The 22,297-nt window shown below is 45.1% G+C and overlaps 1 protein-coding gene across 4 annotated transcripts; it reads right to left on the bottom strand.

Annotated features, from left to right (window-relative positions):
- Window positions 1-2: 2 nt before the first annotated feature.
- Window positions 3-18,403, bottom strand: KCTD6 (potassium channel tetramerization domain containing 6). Of its 4 annotated transcripts, none has more exons than XM_044003239.1 (3): window positions 18,353-18,403; window positions 3,772-3,859; window positions 3-1,398 (listed from the first exon to the last, which is right to left on the bottom strand). In XM_044003239.1, the coding sequence occupies exons 2-3, from the start codon at window positions 3,796-3,798 to the stop codon at window positions 712-714; spliced, it is 714 nt and encodes a 237-aa protein (XP_043859174.1). In that variant the 5' UTR covers window positions 3,799-3,859; window positions 18,353-18,403; the 3' UTR covers window positions 3-711. The 4 variants fall into 4 exon arrangements, with proteins under 4 accessions (XP_043859174.1, XP_043859184.1, XP_043859179.1 ...); XM_044003249.1 differs by lacking the exon at window positions 18,353-18,403 and adding an exon at window positions 7,598-7,616; XM_044003244.1 differs by lacking the exon at window positions 18,353-18,403 and adding an exon at window positions 4,041-4,427.
- Between the last annotated feature and the right edge of the window lie 3,894 nt (window positions 18,404-22,297).

Genomic DNA, 22,297 nt, shown 5'->3' on the forward strand with positions numbered 1-22,297 from the left:
GATTTTAATTTCCATATCTCACTTTTTTTATTAGCTTCTTTTGGGCAGGCGGTACACTTGGGAATAATATTGCACCAGGCATAAAAAGTAAGATTTCTACCATGGGGACATTTTGTATTCAAAATCCAATATAAATATTTCTAGTCCGACATTTCCATGGCTACAGATATTTGGTTGCTTGATTTATATGCATAGAAAGAAACGTTGTCCTCACTAGAAAAAGCAGGACTTAACAAGTACTTTAAACCAATTGGAGCAGGGCTTTCTTTCATCTCACAACACTGTTTATTGGCCTGGAAACTAGGTCCCTCATCAAGTTTTGATTTTCTCAAAGACGTCAGAAGTACCCTGCTAATTCTTCCATTTCCAGTGTTTTTAGCCTTGTAGTTGCATTAGGAACCATTTAAACAGTAATAATTTTAGCACTGTAATAGAAAAAGTTCTGTTAACAGGTAGATTATAGACCATAATGATTTTTAGAATTCTTTTTATAAAAAAGGTATCTTGAGAATTTGAACAGGCACATGCATACTCAGTGTGAATGGGACAAAAGGGGGGGGGGATAGGAAGGGAGTTTTGATAAGCACAAATTTCATTTCCAGTCCTCACATCCTTTAAATAAATACAGATTATTTTAAGCCCATAGAGGTGATTTTTTTTTAACCTTTCACCTGCGAGCCAGTGTCCAACAGGTTCTCCTGGGGTTATGGGTCAGTCATCTGTCTTGCGGGCCAAGCGACAGAAAGTCCAGTTGTGCTCCACTGTGTTTTCGTTGGCCCGCTCACTCATATGATGCACCCGTGTGTTGCGGATCGTAAAGCCTTGCTTTGTAATGTACTCCATGAGATGGACGCGGAGAGAGACTTCTTGGTGGTAATCACAGGGACCAAAAGTGAAGGACACTTGGCAGTCTCTGGTGTCCATCATGTGCTTGTTCCACTTGGTGAAATAGTTGGAAATGCCCTCCAGCAGAGGGTGGACCTTGGTGGTGATGGTCAGCTGCGTGATGATCACGGCCACTGGGTTGGAATACTTGGAGAGCTTCCGAGTGCTGGACAGCTCCACCACTTCTTCAAAAGTATCCATGGGATACAGGGGCTTCGGGTCATTGAGACACTGAATCAGGGGCTCGATCTGGTAGAAGTCAGCTTCTTTCCGAAGCAGATCAAACTCCTTAAAGTCCAGAGGCAAAGTCAGTTCTGAAGTCCTTAAGAAGTTGAGGACATATCGGAAAAGGGGTCCGTCCCGATCAATGAAGTAATTGCCCTGAGAGTCTCTGGCTGTGGGGAAGTCCCCCCCAAACATGGCTCCCAGCATGGAGTCAGGATACCTTGTCAGAGTGGTGAGGGAGGTCGTATACAAGTGGCCCCCGACATTTAATGTGACTGGATCAGTCATCTGAAAACAAAACAGACAGTGTGACTCAGGCTGGGAAGAAGCATCTGTGTTTTATTAGTCAAACACCAGTATCACACATCAAATTAAGTTTACCCCATTAATTTCAATGACAAATAATGGCCTCAAGGGATCAAATGCCATGGGTCTAATATTACTGCTAAATTTAAGGACCTCCTTCAATAGAATAAAAAAGAAATCCCCCAAATTAGAAAGTACTTTTTTTCCAAAGCCTTACTCTGAAAATAAGGAATTACTACATTGCTTCCAGATTTGTGCAATTTTTGTCCTAACCAAAGGGAACAGTTTTCCAAATAGAGTATGCTACAAAGGAAGGTTAATGTGGTTTAAAAGAGAGTATATTTGAAATTAAATCTTATAAATGACTATTTTATCAAAAGCAACAAAAAATAAAACAATATAACTAACATTTATGTATAGCATTTTCGATGTGCTAAATGCTTTACAAATATTATCCCATTTGATCCTCACAACAACCCTGAGAGGGAGGTGTTGTGATTATCCCCATTTTACAGTTGAGGAAACTGAGATAAACAGAAATTGTGACTTGCCCAAGGTCATACAGCTAATACGTGTCTGTGACCAAATTTGAATTTTGATCTTCCTAAGTCCAGACCTATTGCTTTATCCACTGCACCACTAGCTGCCTAGGGAATGCCAAATTTAGAAAAATACAAACTGAACACCAGAAAGACAGGTATTTGCTGCAATTATATTCTCAATTAAAAAAAAAAAAACGACAAAAAAAGTTGCTAAAAATCAAAGCTTCACCTCTTCAGAATTAGACACTCTAAAAACAAATACTCCGCATTTAAAATAACTATGTGGGAACACTATTTGATCCTGCATCTAGGGCCATAGACAACACCAGGGCTAAAGGCAAAGGTATTGGCACCTGTCTTCCAGATTGGTCAATGGGCCACCAGACTTCCTGTGTCTCCAGGTACATGACGTGACCAAACCTCTATCTACTATAGGCTCTACTCAGTGATGGAGCAGTAGGAGAAGCTATGACTGACGCCAAGTTAACCTCTGCGGCAGAGGAACCGAAAAAGAACTACCCCAAATCAATGGAATCATTTTATTGGACAAAAAGAAAAGTGAACTGATGACCAAAACAGCTCTTCTTGATACTTCCTCTGTTTACTTTACCCCAAAAGGAAAAAAAAAGAACTAAAAGTTGTTGTGTTAAGATCAAAATATGGGCAAAATTTAACCTTGTACATTTTCTGTGGAACAAATCATTTGTATTACTCAGCAAGCTAAATGCTATCACCTAATCTCTACATCCTAACCACAAAACCATGATGTATGTAAGACAGACAATGCTATTTTTAAGTTTCCATATCCTGACAGTTTGCTTATATTTGTAACATTAATGTCGTAATCTTGCCTTTAATTTTGAAAAGAAACATCTTCTCCAAATTATCATGAACCTTCAGTCTTACTAACCCATACCACCAATAAAAAGACCAGGCTTTAATGAGAAAAGTACTTCCCAACCAAAGGTAGAAAAAAATACAAAAATAAGGGGGCAGCTAAGTGGCGCAGTGGATAAAGGCCCTGGATTCAGGAGGACCTGAGTTCAAATCCGGCCTCAGTCACTTGACACTTACTAGCTGTGTGACCCTGGGCAAGTCACTTAACCCTCATTGCCCTGTCAAAAAAAAAAATAATAATAATCTCACATTTGCTGTGATTCTTTTTGGGGAAAAGGATAACATTAATGGTGGTGGCACTCATCCACCAAATGACATAAATAAATCTCACTAAATTCCATAACCGCAAAATAAATGGATAGATGTTTTCCATCAGCATCACTTCAATGCAGTTAGAACTTGATGAAGAAAACAAAATTTTAAGAGCAAAACTTGGGGATAGCTAGATGGTGTAGTGGATAAAGCACTGGCCTTGGATTCAGGAGGACCTGAGTTCAAATCTGTCCTCAGACACTTGACACTTACCAGCTGTGTGACCCTGGGCAAGTCATTTAACTCTCATTGCCCCACAAAAAAATTAAATAAATAAAAATTTCAAAGAGCGGAACTTTACGTTTCATAATATGATTTTAAAAAACTCATTGCCCAATATTAAACTATAGTTTTTAAAAGAGACACCTATGTTGTATGTAAATACATAAATGCGCTATTAAATGTATTACAATACCTCAAACATGATAGAATGTAATAAATGTCATAGTCATAATAAATGTCATAAATCATTCTGATTTACAGTAAGTTACATCTAGGAATTTATAGCTATTTATGTTTTTAAAATTCATGATAAAGGGCGTGTGTGGATATGTAAGAAAGATCAAGGTTGTCCAGCTACAGCTGGCAGTGACATTGCACTCACCATATAGGCCCAGTCTCCATTATCCATCTGCTCGGACGCTTGGTCTCCGCACTCCCAAGTTTCACTGAAGGTTCAGTAATAATATCACCTAGCCCCACAAGGGGAGAAAACAGAATGTTAAGGACTCACAGAAAAACACTTGTCATGCCCTTCTCACAGAAGACCAAACATCGCCACTCCTGGTTTGTATTCATCTCCCACCCTGCCCCCAAACAAAGGTCTGAACCGTATCCTATTTTCAAAGACCTTCCAGTGCCCTCTCTCCTTACCTCAAGGACCACAGTCTCTGGGGACAACAAATTATTAATTCTTGAGCCGTCCTATGCATTCCACTTGGGCTAAATAATGAGGGCTTTATCTGCATGGCTGACATGTCCACAAAGAAAAAGAATTATTTCAGTTAGGAAAGAAGGAAAACCTTAATAAGGAAAACCGGGCCCTCAAATGCTGTGCCCTAATCAATAATCAGCTGTCTACTTTCTGTGAAATACAGTTTTCAGAATTTTTACAATGAATTTATTTATCGTGCAACTTCATCCTGATTAGAATCTATGATGACCCTGTATCAGGAAGGTCATTTATGAAAAGGGAAAAATAAAATCCTCCTTCCCCATCAACGTAAATAGTAAAAACCAACAAAAACAATGGCAATTATAAATCTCTTCCTTATCAACTTTTCAAGTAATTCTACTTTGAAAACCTATTCATTAAAAAAATGAAAGCAAATGTTGAAGTTTCTAAAATAAAATATTTTTCTATGAACTTTAATGCTGCAGAAAAAGATGTTAACCAGCTTACTACTATATAATAGACACAGAGCATCTCAGAAGCGTAAGCTGAAAATCAGACCACCAACTTTGAGCCCGTCCTGTGCCACGGAGCCTATGCCACCCTACACATCTGGGCTTACACTGAGGTCACTTCCTCGTGTCAGCTATCCTAAAGCACCCAAGCAGACATGATCCCGGCTCCCAGTTCATGAAGCTCACACTTCATTCCATGATCAACCCATAGAGAAAACTGCCAAGCAAAGGGCCGTGCTTCAGCCGGTGCAAGGAGGAGGAAGCTGGCCGTATGTCCCCTCGTCCTTCACCAGCCCACTTCCCCCACTTTAGCGGGATCTGGCCCACAATTCCCCAAACGGGCCCTGGCTACAGGAGATCACAAAGGCTCTTTTTCAAAAGGTCACTCAGGCATGTAGAGAACATTTGCATAGCCCAGCAGGGACTGAAACCAGAGCCTAAAACATCTACTTCCCCACCTTGCAATTTCTTCAAAGCAAACAGACAAATGAACCATGGACCAGTCAGAAGGGGAGTCCTTCGTGGCTGCACTCTGCCCTCAGCAGTCAGATCCAGAGAGGGTCAGCGCAGGCTCTCTCTAAGGGGAAAACAGGAACAAGCATCCCGCTCCAGGGCTGCTGTGGGCCTGTCATTCCTCTGCTGTGTGGTATCTGCACTTCCAAGGTTCACTGAGGGGTTACTAATAATATCACCTAGCCCCACCCTGACTCCAAAGGAGAAATCACAATGGGAAAAAGTCTTCATGCCCCTCTAACGGAAGACTAAACATCAGAGCCCGGGGTCTGTGTCATCACAGCATTTCTACAAACAGTGAGCTGAAGCAAACAGACCCAATTTTCCAATTTTCAGCCATTTTTCCATAGAAAAACAACAACAATCCCTTCAGTCCCTATCAGGAAACAGATTATTAAGATGAATCAAAGTCATGCAAAAATGATCACTAGGCAACTGGTACCTTTGTGCATTCTCCTAGCACCCAAAGGAACCCTTCATGGCCTCTGAGAGCCAACCTGGGGCAGTCCATAGTGACACTCCGTATCTGTGGAGGTACTTTTGAATAGTTTTATCTTATCGCTACTATAACTCTGGGAGACAGACATCGTCTCTGATGCTTTCTGTTAAAAAGGAGAAAACGGCAGGAGGCCCAAGGCTAGAAAGTCACCCTTACCCTAGAGCCTGGTCTATGGACTGTGCTCTGGGCTCCATCACACCCTGCACGTCGAGAACAGTCCTCAAGGAATACAAGCTGAGGGGTCCATATGCAGACATCATAGCCACACTGTCCAAACAAGAGTCAGGACTTAGAAAATCCTGGCAGTTTGGTCACTCAAACCATAAAGTCCTTCCACCATTCACTACCCCCCTTCCCTGGCAAGGGCTCATAGCTTCAATTCTTTATCATTCGTGATGTGAAGAACTCCAGCCCATGATTATCAAATCCACAAAGTGAAACGGGGATAAAAGTAAAGAAGGGGCAGAAACCATCAATGTTCCATCTGATATGGCAAGTCTGTGCTCTTAGGAACCATTTATTGCTAAATCAAAGCGAGATAAACTCTTGGATGGTCATAAAAGAAAACCAGACAATATCTCCCATCTGCATCATGGCAAATACCAACGTTCAGTTACAGAGCAGCTATGAAACACCAAAGTCCAAGATCGATGAGAGCAAGTAGTTGACAAAAAGCACCTCTAAGTCCCCCCAAACTTCTGCCAAAGAGACATGTCCAAAACCCAACAGGGCAAGGTAAATGTTAGTGCTGTGCCGCGCTGCTTCTAAGTGAAATATCACCGTAACTTGTTAAAGGCATCTGCTTCCCTAGGAACAATATTCATCATGTACCTGGAAATTCAGACCTTTATATTCATTCAGGAGGCCTAGATGAAAACAATTTTTCTTTCTGGCAAGTATTAGAAACTCTAAAATAGCATAACCCACTTCAACTCTAACTTCTGCTCTTTGTGGAGAACAAAATCCCCTTCAGCACCTGGAATCCAGATCTCTTTAACCGTTTTATTTCTAAATATCCAAATTATATGCTAATGAAATACGAGCACCCGAGTATCAGGGCTCAAAGTGATGGGGGGAGGGGAAGAAAGACTCTGCCTTTCCAGGGATTAAAAGGCTGGAAATGCTTCCTCCACATACCAGCTGGCCCCTGGAGTGAGTTCAGTGTCATCCACCACAGTCTCATGCCCAAGATCCTAAGCCTGGGAAGCTGAAGACCTTTGAATCCTCTGCCAAAGGGGTTCACACACACACACACACACCCATCCACCCATCCATCCATCCATCCATCCACCCATCCACCCATCCACCCATCCACCCATCCACCCATCCACCCACCCATCCACCCATCCACCCATCCACCCACCCACCCACCCATCCACCCATCCATCCTTCCATCCTTCCATCAGGTACCTTAAGCCTCAGGACACTCTGAGGAATAAAAGTGAATAATAAGAACAAATAGTGACTTGAGAGAAGTTTAGGCTTTGCCCCTTTAAGATCCTTATCTCATCTGAGTCTTCTAATTTGGGAAATTTGATACAATTGTTCCCTATTTTACAGATGAGGAAAAAAAAATAGAGACCCTCAAGCCCAAAGAGGTTAAGTACAAAACAATACAATAAACATTTATTAAAGACCAACTAAGTGCCAGGCACTGTGCTAAATGCTAGGGCTACAAAGAAGAAAAAGACAGTCCCTGGCCTCAAGACAACTACCACCTAACAGGGGAAACAATATTAAAAAGGAAGCTGAAAAGGAGGACACGAGATGGCTGGCATCTTAGAAAGCCCTCTCTAAAGGGAAGACAGAGGAGGAATTTTTTGCTCTGCCGCATAGGTCTCCATCAAGACAGGCAGAAGCACCCAAGGCTACCGAGGGGCAAACCTGAAGCAATGTTCATGATGATGAGTTGATCCGGGGATGGCCATGGTGAAGGTGATGATGGAGCTGAAATCCAGCAGAGCAGCTGGCAGTAAATGAATGTTAAGTGAGGTACCCAGGATCACACTACCTTACAGTAAGCATCTAGAACAAAAGCTGACCCGAGCGGTCTCAACTCCATGTCTGGGGCCCTAGCCACTAGGGCACACTGCTCGGCTCCTCTGCGATGACTCAGAGCCCAGGAGTGACACACTTCCTCCATTTACAGTTGGGGAGGGGGGAGATCTTCAAGCTGTGCTTAATCTTCCACCACCTTGGGACAAGGCTGAAGGGCTGATGACAAGTCTGAGTTCAGTCTGACCAAAGGGACTCACTCACTCCAAATATTTACTGACCTTCCAACTACACACATCTACCCACTCCCCAATGTTTGGTGATGACTAAAGAAGTCTGGCAACAACTTCACACACATGGACAGACATAAGTCATCAGAGGACACTGGAAAGGGGTCCTGGGAGAATTTTCAGGATAATAATATTGTAAAGACGAGTAACATTTAAAGACTTAACTCTGATCAATACAATTATCAACCATGATTCCAAGGGACCAATAGCAGAACATGCAGCATGCTGTCTATCGATACTCTGACAGAGAGGTGATGGATTCAAAACACAGAATAAGACACAGTTTTGGACAGTGTCAATGTGGCAACAATGCCTGTTTGTTACAAGGCTTTGGGTTTTCCTCCTGTTTCAAAGGGGAGGCAGGTCCAGTCAATTGATTTTTCTCCCACGGTACAGTTGGCAACCTCCTACAAGGAGGTTCCTTTCCCCCAGAGACCGCTCCCCATCTTCTCCTTCCTACCCCCTCCAGGTCTTTACCCTCTGCTCTGCCCTTTCATTCCGCAGAGCCCTTTGGGATCCCGACCTTAGGGTCCACACACTCTTCCTCCTAGGTCTCTTCCATCATCTGGGCTCATGAAAACCCAGCTTCTGTCTCCCTGAATTTGGGGGAGTTTCTTTTCTCCCAAGTCCTCACAGACTTTGAGAGGAGGAGGAAGAAGCGGCAGACGTCCTTCCACTGAGGCACTGAATCCTTCCATCCACGTCATCCGGTCCAGGCCCTTCTTTCAGGAGTTCAGGACCGGGCTTCCTCTGTGCCTCTGCCCCAGCCCTTCGACTCAGGTTTTCAGTATCCATAGCAATGTCCCTCAGGTCACCTTCCTTCTTAACGCACATCACCTCATACCCACCCCCTCTTCTGCTGCATCCCTGCTTTACCTCTTCTTCACCCACCCTCGATATGACGTCTAGACCCCCACCTTTCCCAGTTCTCCCAATCCGTCATCACCTGTCCTCTGCCCTTCCTTTCCTCCCTCCACAATTCTGACCCTATAGTTGACCAGTTCAACCTCTGAATCTCTTGTTTTATCTTGACAAACTCCAACTCTGGATTTACCCATAGGCACCATCTTCTTTGCTCTTACCTAACTCCTGCTGAGCACTGCAGGATGAAATTAAAGCCACTGTGCTGAATGGATTCGCTACAAAGCTATTTTAGCTAAGTGCACGTGGGCCCTCATTGCAGCACAAGGACTCTTGGATTCTTCCCCAATTGCCTCTATTGTGATCCCTGCAGCGGATGTTCTAAACCTTCTCTTCTCCCTCAAGTCCCCTACGCTACCCCTCAAGTACCCAAATGAAATGACTATACTAAAAACGGAGGCCACCTATCACAATCTCCCTCTTTTCCACTGCTCCACACCTCCAAACTCCTCTCCATCATCCCCCATTCTCTCCTCTTGTGCTCCAGTCTCTCAGTAAGGGATGGTCATTCCTGCCAAAAGTCAACCCCTCTGCTTGAACCCTTGAGCCCATCCCTTCTGCAGTATCCTCTGCCAGCTAGTCCCAGTCAGACATTCTGTCTTCACTCTTCCCTAATCCACTGGCTTCTTCCCAGGTCCCTCTTTAAAAAACAAAACAAAGGAAAACCAAAAAAACCCACCTTGATTTATGAACTTAACCCTATTCACAGACAATATGATAGCTTATTTAGAAATTTTCACATAATCAGCAAATGAAGACAACAGTTCTAGTAAAGTGGCAACATAAAATTAGGTCCAAAAATCCATCAACGTTTATATTAGCAATAACAAAAACCAGGAAAAAACAATAGGAAAAATAGCATTCAAAACACTGAATCTATCTGAGTCAATATATCAAAAAAATACAGATAACATTATATAAATAAAACTGCAAAACACTTTTTTAAAAGAGAGAAAATAACTCAAATAAATGAGGGGATATTCATTTTTTTGTGGTTGGGCTATACTAAAATAATAAAATGATTATACTACCTAAATTAATTCATAGGTTTAATGCCATATTAAACTGTCAAGGTATTACATTATAAAGCTAGACAAAACAATAGCTTAAAATCTATTAAGAGAAACAAGAGGTCTAGAATTTCGAAGAATATAATGATAAAAAGAATTATCTCAAACTGTATGATAAATCTGTAATTATCAAAACTATTTAGTAATGATTTAGAAATAGAAAAGTTAGAGTCAAAACAACTGAACTCTGTAGCCCAGTGTACAATAACCCTAAGAACTAAACTTAACCCTGAGAACATAAACACAAAATCATGGAGTTGCTGGAAAAATGAGAAAGCAGTTTGGCAAAAAATAAATAAATAAGCTTAGGCCAGTATCTTAGACAAAATAATACAGTAAGTCCCAAATGGATATTCAACCTACACATAAAAGGTCACATCATTTAAGAAAAAAGAAAGGAAGAAACCCAAAGACAGTGTCTTTTACAACTATAGTTACAGAGAGAATGTTAACTCAGACAAGGAATAGAAGTAATCACAAACAATAAACTGGATTGTTTCAATTCTATAAACTGAAAAGCTTTTGCACAAGAATCTAAGACATGAAAGGAGACTGCCAATTGTTTGAAATATTTACATCTAGTATTTCTGAAAAAGAAGTGGTACCAAGTTGACAAAAAAGGGAAATGACAAATATTAGAGGCGCCACAAGAAATCAGGAATATCTATACACTGAAGGTGAAGTTGTATATTGGTCCAGCCATTCCGGACTGTGTTCCAAATGATGGTAAACTACACAGTTCTCTTAGACCCAGCTTATAACTCTGTTAGGCCGATACCCCCAAAGAAATCAAAGGTAGAAGAAAAGGATCTGTATGTACAAAAATACTCATAGCAACTTTTTTGTGGTGGCAGAGAACTGAAAACTAAAGGGGCGCCCATCAAATGGGGAGTGGCTAGACATTATGGTATATGAATAGAATGGAATGCTGTGGTATTACAAGAAATAACAAAGGGGACTGTTTCAAAGAAAACTGAGAAGGCTTAAATCAACTGATGCAGAATAAAGTGAGTAAAACCAGGAGAACTGCTTATACAATAACATCATTGTAAATAAAAACTTGAAAAGACTTAAGAACTCTATTCAATGCATTGACCAACCATGATTCCAAATGATCAATGATAAAAAGAGATACCCACTGGACAGAGAAGTAATGAATTAAAGATGCAAAATGAGACACATATGGTTAAACATGATCATTACAGGAATTTGTTTGGTGTGATCTTGCATTTTTGTTTCAAGGGGTTGATTCTTTTTTTCCCCAGTGGGGTGGAGAAGTGGTAGAGAGAGGAGAAAATAATGTTAATTTTTAAAAAATTAAGTTTCATAAAAAAGAAGTTTAAAAGAAAGGTAGAGCTCTAGCAGGCAGAATGTTATATACAATGCCAAAGTTTTTGTAGCAGATGTTTTGCGTTAGTGTTTTTCTTTGTTATTGTGATATAAAAATAAGACAATTTTTCATGTAAACTATGAATCTATTTCTTTGCTTTTATTTATATATTTCTTTTTTTTTTCTATAAAGAAACTAGGGCCTGAACTTGTGGTTTTACTGGTGTAAGGAACTCCCAGGTGAGCACTTTCTCTGCAATGTATAATCTTAGAGCTGCCTAGATCACTAAGAGGACAGTGATGTGCCCACAGTCATGAAGCCAGTACGTGTCAGAAGCAGAACTTGAACCCAAGTCTCCCAAACTCTGAGGCCAGCTTTTTCTATACCATGACAAACAGCCTTAGAAATAAGAGCTAATAAATATAAGGGGAGTTGAACTGAAGATACTTAATAGGAAACTGGCCTCTTTAGCAGTCATTTCCCCATTAACAATTTCAGGATATCCTTAAGGATGTCAGTTTCCCCATTGAGCAATTATTTAAATGACTCTTGAATTCACAAAATAATTACAGACAATGCTACATTACTCATCATGATAGAAAACAAGAATACAGTTATAATCCACAGACAATCCCAAAACTTGATTTTAGTCACTTTTGACCCCACCCACCCAAATCAAGTGATGCTACATAGCTTCTTTAAAAAAAAAAAAAAAAGGCAATTCTGCCTGGCACCAGATAGAGACACAAAGGAGGAAAAGGAGGAGGGGGCCTCCTAAGAGAAATAACACCACAACCTCCAGGGAGATCCCCTTGAAGAGAAAGACACTGAAAACCCCAAAGAAGTCCAGTTCCCCTGAGAGACTCTACAAAGAGAAAAGAGATACACAGACACAGAGATGCAGGAAGACAGAAAAAGCCCTGTCCAAATGTTGATGCCAAGTGTTTACTATGAGTTATTAGTTATATCAGTCCAAAATAAAGGTTGCACCTACCAGGAGAGACAGTGGCTGGACTCTCTAATTACACAAAGGCAAGGGAAGTCTTCCCAGGTTAGTACTATAGTTTTGGAAAACAATACACATCCCTGGGGAAGGCAGAGGCCCATGGAAAAGTGAAGCTGGGCTCCCTTGCCTGTTTAATGAACTCAAAGATGAGTCCTTTGCATTATTTATTAAGTTAGAGAAAACCTGTCCAGTATTCAATGCTTTGTTAGTCTGAGTACTTGCATAGGAAGTCCTTTTAGACCAGAGCCAAACTGTGATGTTATCAGGGTAGAAGCACAAGCCCAAGACTCATGTTACCAGGGGAGACCCTTTGTAGGAACAAATAAAATGCCATATAGAGTATTAAGTATTGATAGGCCTTCAAAATTTAAACTAAGGTTGTGAGAGACCATCATTGTGATCATGGGCTACAGGTTATAGATCAATTGGATAAACAGTCTCTGAATTATCTTTATAAAGTTAATCAATTAATTCTGGGAAGGCAGGAAAACAGGGAAATCATGTCATGTCAACAAGCATTTATTAAGTGTCTACTGTGTGCCAAGCACTAGGCTAAGTATCAGAGAGTCAAAGAAAGTTCCTGCTCTCAAGGAGCTCACATGCTAACAGGGAAGACAACAATTGTGTACAAACAAGATACAAGATCAATTGGAGATAATCGATAGGGAATTAAGAATTAGTTAACTAGCTCGAGGGGAAACCAGGAAAGGATTCCTGTAGATGGTGAAATTTTAGCTGGGACCTGAAGCCAGGGAAAGCAGGAGACACAAAGGAGGGAAAGAATGACACAAGTGGGGGACAGCCAAATGAAATGCTTGGATGAATGGAATGGACAGCAAGGGGGCTCAGTTGTCAGGAGCTCTGTGCCTGGAGTCAGGAAGACTCATCTTCCTGAGTTCAAATATGACCTCAGAAACTTCCTAGCTGTGTGACCCTGGGCAAGTCACGTCACCCTGTCTGCCTCAGTTCCTCATTGGTAAACTGAGCTGAAGAAGGAAAAGGCAAACCACTCCAGTATCTCTGCCAAGAAAACCCCTATGAGGTCAAACGACTGAAACGACTAAGCATTAAGGACAACAATTAATCCAAAAGAATCTCATTTCACCCATAGTTTGATCTTCTCCTTCTACTAAACCACTGAGGAAGATCTTTAAAAGAGAGGATAGAGCTGTTAACAATTAGCAAATCGATGGTTCTCCTCCCATCTTCTCTCTACTTGGTCTCTAGGAGAGGGCCTGATGCAAAATAAAATGACCACAGGACAGGCAGCATTCTCCTGAAATGTGAATTACATGAGTCTGTTTTACTAAGATAATGACAAAAAAAAATCGAATTGTTCAGAGAAATTGCTTATAATGGGGAATAAAAGCTTCATGATAAAAAAGCAAATAACGTTTCCATTAAAGTCATCTTTCCTAATAAAAAAAACGAACTATGAATGCTCCAAAAGCCAGAGGTGGCCTTGTGCTAAGACACACAGACAGAATGACTGTTCACATCCTACTGAATGAGTTCACCTAAAAAGATCTTTGTTCTGAAGTCAGACTGAGAACTCACTCCTCATTTCTGCAGAAAGAACTAGTTAATCCATCCTGAAGAAATAGTGAAAACACATCCACTTCTGGGCTTCGAAGTTTAATTAAGACTAAGGTATTAATTCTGACAAGGTAAGTTTACTAGGTAATTAATTCAGAGACAACTCAGTTAATTTATGGGAGCTTTATAAGCAAACTGTTAAAAAAAAAATCTAGAGTGTGTCTGGCGTGCTCACAACTGCACGCCTCGACATCTTGATAGCGTTTAAACAACTCGAGAACCAGTCTGAAAGCAAATCTTACTGCTGCAAAAACCATTCCAGTCTCTAATTTAAAGAACTGATTTAACTTTTTTTTTCCCTGGTTTATTGTCTCTGCCATGACCTCAGACCAAAAATTCCCTGGGGCAAAAAGCCCTGTTACTTTATAACGATCTATAAATTTCTATAGACACTTCAGAACTTGAAGAAATAATACTAAAGACCTATAACTACTGCCTTCATGGGGTTTCCAGACAGACACTTAAAATGCCATTCTCCTTAAGTCCCTGCTTCTGGCATTTAGAAACAAGGCAAGAATAAATTTCCAACATCTGCACATACCTTCAAAATTACCTTTGTACTCAGTTTCTCTGTTACCCGAACCATGTGGGAGTTTAAAAGTAGAATACTTTTTATAGCAACTAGTTCAGAGAAATCTGAAGAGTCCTTCGGGTTAACTAACATACAAGCTAGCACTGGCAGCCACTGCATCTTGGGGAAAAAATGTTGTGTTTTTTATTTATAGCAATAGGGACTGGCTTGTGATTTCACTGGTCTAAGGAACTCCGAGGTGGGGAAACTCCCTCACCCGCTGCAGTTCAGGACCTTCTCTGCACCTTGGTGTCAGAGAGTTATCCGGGCACGAGGTGAAGGACCTCCCCACGTATCAGAGGCAGCTCTTGAACACAGGTCATCCTGGCTGTGAGACCGGCTCTCCATCCACTCACTACAGCTATGCTGCCTCACAGATATCTCCGCTGTGCTTCAAAGTTTACAAAGCACTTTACAAACATGAACTCCTCACGGTCTCAGCCACAGCCCTGAAAGGCAGGCAGGCAGGTACTCCTGGCATCACCATCTCCAGTGCTGCTGAGGCTCAGAGAGCTGCTGTGACCCTAAGTCACACACTAGTAGTGCCCGAAACAGGTCCAGAGCCCTTGCAATCTCTCCTGGTTCCAAGCCATGGGTGCTCCCCTCCTTAGAGCTGTGAGCCAACACGGCAGAGATGGAATTATTCTTAAAATAATCTTTTTTCTTTAGCTGTTCATCACCACAGTGCAGTCTAGCAGAACAAGCATTTGTGAGAGGAAGGAGCATCAAGTTCTAGTGTCACTAACTCACTGGGTGAGCGTAAATTAATGCCACCTCACCAGCATCGGGGCACCTCAATTTCTCTAATGATAAAATGGGGCTACAACCTTCCCTCCCTGCTGCAGATGGATACTGGGGGAATAAAGTCTGTCAAGAGGACTATTTCAGCTCTGATATTATATGAAAATGGTGATTAAATGGTTTTGAAAGTCCTGGGTTTGGGCGGGGGGGGGGGGTCTGTTTTTGTTTTTAATTATCACACCATCCTTCCCATCTTTCCATGTAGTGCATAACTTCACTACATGAAATTTCTGTCACACACAGAAGGCCTGAGTCAATAGGAGCAGAGAGCCCTCCAGGTTAACAGTGCCAGGACAAGGAGCTGCAGAGTTGGCCCCACTTTCCCCACCCAAGTTCTCCTAAGGGGCTTCAATGGATGGGACAGAAGGCTGTTGAATGGACTGGCAAAGCCAGAGGGACCTCCAGATCGGAGCTTTATCAGCACTGGGGTCCCCCACTAGCCCAAAGTATGGTGCAGGAGGATCCCTAAGGCAAAAGCACTGTCACAAAACAAGACACATTCTAAGTAAGCCCTAAGCATGAAAAATCCAGATAAATCGAGGTGATGATTCTCTTTGCAAAAGCATTTGTCACCAGATTCCTTTAAATTGCAAGTTCTCCTCATGCAATTAAAACATGATTCTATTTACACAAAACTTCACAGAAGCAGCAACTAGCATTTTTTTTCTAGGAACAAATAAGGTGCCCGATTCTTGATGCATAATATAAAGAATACCTATATGAATGATTAGCTATGCTAAAAGGATCAGGCCTTCTTCCTACATTCATTCACTTAAAACATCCAACCTTTACTTCCTGATAAGCTACTGTTCATTGTAATTTTTTTTTCTATCTTGGACATCTGTGATAGAAAATTAATATCTCTGGAAAAGGGAAGGTAGGTAAGAGCAGCCACAAGGATCGCTTCATAGGAGGTGCTTAATAAATGTTTATTGACTGACTGAGAGTATCAGGACACCAACAAGCCTCACTTGCAATAGATGGTCCAAACCTATTTGCTTCACTAGTGGCTATACAAAATGCAGAGGGTTAACATTCTAATGCCCAGCAATTAAATCCAGCTCTGCTCTACCGAGCATGCCGCCCAAACCTCAAGAAAAACAACACCTTTAGCTAAAGTGCAATCTTTTAAACTACTGCTTATTACTTCAAAACTTCTATTGGTGAACTCACCTATGTGGTCATTCCCTCTATGGCCAAGCTGACAACCCCCCCCCCAAATCAGCAGAGACTGTAACCCAAGAGGGTGTGTCTTTTCATCCTGTGAGATTCTTGGCCCACATTCACCCACAGAGGCTCCACCCAGGATCTACCCACCATGCTGAAAGGCCTTCCTCTGGGCTTCTGCACCTGGTGGGCACCAATGCTGCACTGGACCACCCACATGTGATGCCCCACTCTCGTCATACAAAGTTCTCACGCCCTACATAAATGTCAGCTACCACTGATACCAACCATTATCTTGTGATGACCTGGAGATGCAATGAGAGCAAGGCCAAACCCTGGTGGCGTACAGCAAGCTGGGCACGCTTTCTTAGCCTGGTAAGAGACCTGGTGGGCTGTTTGCCTGAAGGACTGGCCCAGCTAAGCGCAGAACAGCCCATTAACACTACTTGAGCCCAAACACTGAGATTTCAGTCAAAAAGGAGAACATGGTTATCTGAAGCTTTCCTTTTTTTCTCTACTCCTCAATATTTGTTCAGGCTTCACAGACTTCCCCGTTTAGTCTCAATTTTTCATAATCCGGTATCCAGAATTTTTAAATAACACACACAGAAAAGTCCTGGATAAAAAGCCGACATCCCGTACATCTTGTAAATCTTTTCAGGATATAAAATTTCCTAAGGAAAAGATCAATATCTCACCCATGTTATGAACAGGGGCTCCCAGCGAGTGTTTAATAACTGCAAAAACAGCACCGGGAATAAATAACTCAGAGGCCAAACGCTGTTAGGTCACTGTCCAAGACCCCAACCGCTAAACCCCCTCCCACAGGACCTGGGCTCCCAGCGAGGGGCTGGAGTTTAAGCTACTGGGGGGCAGCGCTCTCTGCCCTCTTTCTCCCCAGAATCTGGAGCCGACCTAAGCTCCCCGGGGGTGGGGACTGGAGGAGGGGGGAGAGGGGAGGCGGCTGGGCCTTCATTAAGATGGGAGGGCGAGCAAAGGGTAGCACCAGCACGGAGGGCGATCAGCACTAGAGCACGGTCCACTCCGAGTCACATTGAGGAGTGACCCATGCCGCCCAGCTCACGGCCCAGGCTCAGATGCTGGGGACGCTCAAGTGCCCTCCACTCCCGGCTCTGCTCATCACCCCGATCTCCCCCGACCCCAGCCCCTGGTCCTGCCGGGGTCCCTGGAAGCCCCCGCCCCTCCCCAGCCCGGTCCTCTTTACAGTTTGGCTCCCCATGGCACTCCGTGAGCCCGATCTTTGGGGAGCCCTCCAGAGAGTCTCCTTCCCTCACTGGGGGTCTCCCTCCTCTACATGCCCCCCTCCTTTGGGGAGCCCCCCAGAGAGTCTCCTTCCCTCACTGGGGGCCCCCTTCTCTACAAGCCCCGTCCTTTGGGGAGCCCCCCAGAGAGTCTCCTTCCCTCACTGGGGGCCCCCTTCTCTACAAGCCCCGTCCTTTGGGGAGCCCCCCAGGGAGTCTCCTTTACTCACTGGGGGTCTCCCTCCTCTACAAGCCCCCCTCCTTTGGAGAGCCCCCCAGAGAGTCTCCTTCCCTCACTGGGGGCCCCCTCCTCTACAAGCCCCCCTCCTTTGGAGAGCCCCCCAGAGAGTCTCCTTCCCTCACTGGGGGTCTCCCTCCTCTACAAGCGCCTTACCTTCAGGGAGCTCCCCCCGCAGCGGGTCTCCTTCCCCCCCATTGGGGATCTCTTTCCCCCCACCCCTCTACAAACCCCCCTCCTTGGGGAGCGCTCCCCTCTCTAAGGGTCTCCTCCGCACGTCTCTCCATCCCTCCTGGGCAGGGGGCGCCATCCTCACCGCCCCCCTCCAGATACCCGCTCCCTCCTCGCCGAGGGGCCCCTCCCCTTCACACCAGGCCCTCCTCCAACTTTTCTGGGGAGAGGGCGAGGGGGTCCCAGGAGCCCCCACCCCCCGCACGCTCCCTTCCCAGGTCACTCCCCCTTCGCTGCTTCTCCCCCTGCCTCGGTGTGGGGGGATCCCCAGCCCCCAGCCTCACTCACCGCCGCAGTCGGGGCCGGGCCGGGCCAGGGCGGGAGGCGAGCCGGGGCCGGGCCGGGCCGGGCCGGGGACACAGCGCCGCCGCCGCCGCCGCTCACCGCTGCTCCCGCCGCCGCCGCCTCCAGCCTTCAGGAGCAGCCGCCGAGCGAGCGCGGGCGCGGGAGCGCGGGGGCGCGCGGGGCACGGGCACGGGCACGGGCACGGGCGGGCGCGCTACCCGCGGCGGCGGCCGGGCCTCGGCCGGGCGAGCGAGGGGGCGAAAGAAGAGGGAGGAGGAGAGCGAGCAGGAGGCGGGTGAGGCGGCGGCCGCCTGCGCTCGGGCGCCCCCGCGTGGGGCCTGGCGGCGCCGCAGCCCGCCCCGCCCCCTGCGCTCCGCCCCCGCCGCCCCGCCCCCGCCAGAAACCCAGACCGGGAGCTCCGAGTCGTCAAGCCCTGGAGGGAGCTGGCGGGGGGCGGGCCTGGGGCAGCCGGTGTGGCGTCGTGTGTGTGCAACGCGTGTGGCCTGGGAACGGGAGCATCGTGTTAGTGCCACGCGTGCATGCGCCTCCTCCCCCCACGCCCGCCCCCTTCACCTCCTGGACTGCCCCCCTCCCCCGACCCCTTCCAACACACACACCCCCAATCATGCGGGGAGGAAGGAAGGACAAGAGGCTCCCGACGCCCCGCGGATCCGGACAGGCCTGGGCCTTGCTGTCCAGTGGTCAGCGTCGTGGCTCCGGCCACACGGTGCTAACAGACGGGCAAACACCCACTTGAGCCCTACTACGTGCAGGGCAGGGCAGCGTGTGAGAAGACACGGACACCGAGGCCACCAGCCTACCCTCCGACTCTCATTGGCATCTCCCTGTAATGACCTTGGCCAAGTCACTGCCGCCCCCAATGAAAATCTAGGACACCGTACTGTCTGCCGGGCCTCTACAGCCCCAGCCACCACGACCCCTGGCAGAGGGGGGACCCCAGCCCACAAAATAGAACCTGAGCCCTGGTCCAGCCCTCAGTCCCCGCTGGTCCCATTGACTTGCAGTCATGGGACCTCCGTGGTCTAGGCCCAAGACCGATGTGACAGATGGGGACCCTGCCCTCGGAGCCCCAGATCCACTTATGTGGACCAGGGCTGCTGCCCCCTGCCCCAAAGAGGTGTCAGGTGTTCCAGGTGGCTCAGGGCTGCAAGCCCTTCCAGTTACACCAATGAGGCATCTAGAGCCCTGAGCCCTGTGTCAGGAAGACCTGAGAGCAAATCCTGCCCAGATAACAGCCTGGCCAGAAACCTCAGGTTTCCTCATCTATAAAATGGGGTTAATAGTTGAGGATCATTATAAGAATAAGCGCTTTGAGAATCTCGCCAAGCCGAAACATGTTGCTTAGTTATGCAAGCAAGGCCACCGGGAAGCTTTATTTTTTCCTTTTCCTCAGAAGAGGCCCACATGCAGACTGCTAGATCTTCCCTAATAACTACCCAGAATATGGGAGAAAATCTGTGCCCTGCCCCCTCGGTAAGTCAGAAATGTTTAAAAGATTCTATGCCACTCATCTCAATTCAGTCATCCCTCTTGATAGGATCACATCCCCCAGGACTTAACCCTCTCCACTCTGGAATTGGGCCATTCTTGGGTTGAAGAAATGAGGAGAAATGATTCATCGGATAGAAGGGAGGGTATGTGCACACCCTGCTACATCTAGCCTGACCCCAGCATGCTTCCCAGCCCACCCTGCCAACCCCCAACTCCACCCACTTTTCAGCTCCAAAAATCAGTCCGTTTGTCCGAATTCCTGGAAAGGACCCATCAGTCAACTGCCCTGAGACTCCTATCATCATGCCTGTGGCTGCCCAGAGTCCTCCCTGATCACCACTCCTGTGGATGCCTCCTCTCTACTGGAAGAAAGCTGAACTTTGCTATTTGTAGTCTCAGCCCTGGGCCCAAGGCCTAGCAGGCCATGGAGAGAGATGGGGAATGGATGTGTGATGTCACTGATGGAGAACTCCCGGATGAGGAGGTTCCCACTACCATGACAGGTGAAGGGAAGTCAGCAAGCATGTCTAAATCACCCACTATGTGCCAGGCACTGTGCTAAGCACTGGCCATACAAGCAAGGCCCAAAGGCAGTCCCTGCCCTCAGGAAGCTCACAGTCTAACAGGGGAGACAACATGTAAATAAAATGTATACAAACTATATAAAGATATATGTGTGCACATACATACAAAAATACATATATCTGTGTGTGCATCACACACATGCATACACAGGTATGTATACCTGCATACAAATATATGTGGGTGTGTATGTATGCCCACTGTAACAATTGGAATGACGCCACCTGCTGGAGACTTACTGTAGGAAAGCTCCGCTATGAGGTAAAGGTCTCTGAGGGCAAGATGATGTGTCTTTTCGTTCGTGTCAGGAAGTGACATTTACTTGTGAGAAGAAGAAGGAGGAGCCTGGCGCTCTGACTCTCTCTTTTTCCTGAGGACTCTGGGGCGGAGAAGGGAGCTAGAAATGCGCTCTCCCTTTAATAGATAGATGAATGTAGGCCTTTCTCTCTCTCTTTACCAAATTCTTATTCTCCTTAATAAATGCTTAAAAGTCTAACTCTTGCTAAAGCTTATAATTTATTGGTGACCACTCAATAGATATTTTAGACAATATAGCTAGAATTTTAGCCTTAACACCACAAATGTATATGTAGGTATGTGTATGCATGCACACAAATACACATATGTGTATACATATTCACACAAATATATATAGGTGTATAGGCATGCACACAAAAATACATAGGTATGTATGTGTGCATGCACGCAAATATGCATAGGTACACACATATGCACAAATATACATTGTAGACGTGTATATACATATTCACACACACTTATGTACGGCAGTACAGAACAGTAGGTGCAGAACCACTCCCCCTAAAAGCTGTGACACTCTCTCCCACCGGTACATGCAGAGTCCATGGGAAGGTGGGCTCAAATTCGAGAAAAAATGGGGCAAAAAGGAAACTGGAAGCTCTTGGTCTCAAGAGGTTCCCCTTAGACTTGGTATAGTTTCTTTCCCATATTGCTTATGGGGCCATGAATCCATATCTGGCCTGCTCTTGGCTCCCAATGCAGACATTGCCATCAGCTGATCCAGGGTCACCACTAAGATTCTAATGAGAAGATGGGAAGTCCAAGATGCTCCAGACTGGTGGTGTCTGACTCAATTAGAAACAGGCACCTCTAAACCACACTTAAGTATGTGGGCCACATACAGACTTGGAAAACCACGTATTCTTCTCATCTATGTATTTTTATTTCTTTTGTCAAATATTTCCCTCGGGAGGGTTAGCTAGAACACTCTTCCCCTTGTCCATGGGATCCAAACTTCACCAGATGCTCAAATAACTTCAGTTCTAATTAGCTTTATGTTTTACAGGCAATCCCTAAAGGTGTGGCCAAGTTTCCTCAGTCAATCCAAATAATTGCAAGGACTTTTCCCACTTAGTTTTAAATCTACGAATGAGACTGGGTGGTTGAGACTGGTTCTCATCCCCATTAAGGTATACAGGGTACATATGTATACATGGAGAGGTGCAGACATAGTTCTCTGTGAAGTAGGGATGGGGAGAAGGGAGAAAAGGAGGATGAGGAGAAGAAATCAGGGCACTGCTTATCAGCGGACAGTATCAGGACAGGCTTCACAGAGGCATCCTGTACAAAACCATTTCCCCCTAAAAGACTGTGATGTGCTCTCCTACCAGCACATATGGGGAAAGTGAGTGTGTATGCAAAGGGGTGTCCCACAGCTCCTGGTAGAAGGCAAGTGCTTTTCTCCCTTTCTCCTTCCTTAAAGGCTCTTGGCACAGAAGAACCAGGTAATAATTCAAGTCAATTCAACATGAATTCCGACGTTAGGAAAACAAGACAAAAACCTAACAGCTGCTGCCTTCACGTAGCTTCCATTTT

The sequence above is a fragment of the Dromiciops gliroides genome, chromosome 1 (assembly GCF_019393635.1).
Source record: "Dromiciops gliroides isolate mDroGli1 chromosome 1, mDroGli1.pri, whole genome shotgun sequence".
NCBI classification, from domain to species: Eukaryota; Metazoa; Chordata; class Mammalia; order Microbiotheria; family Microbiotheriidae; genus Dromiciops; species Dromiciops gliroides.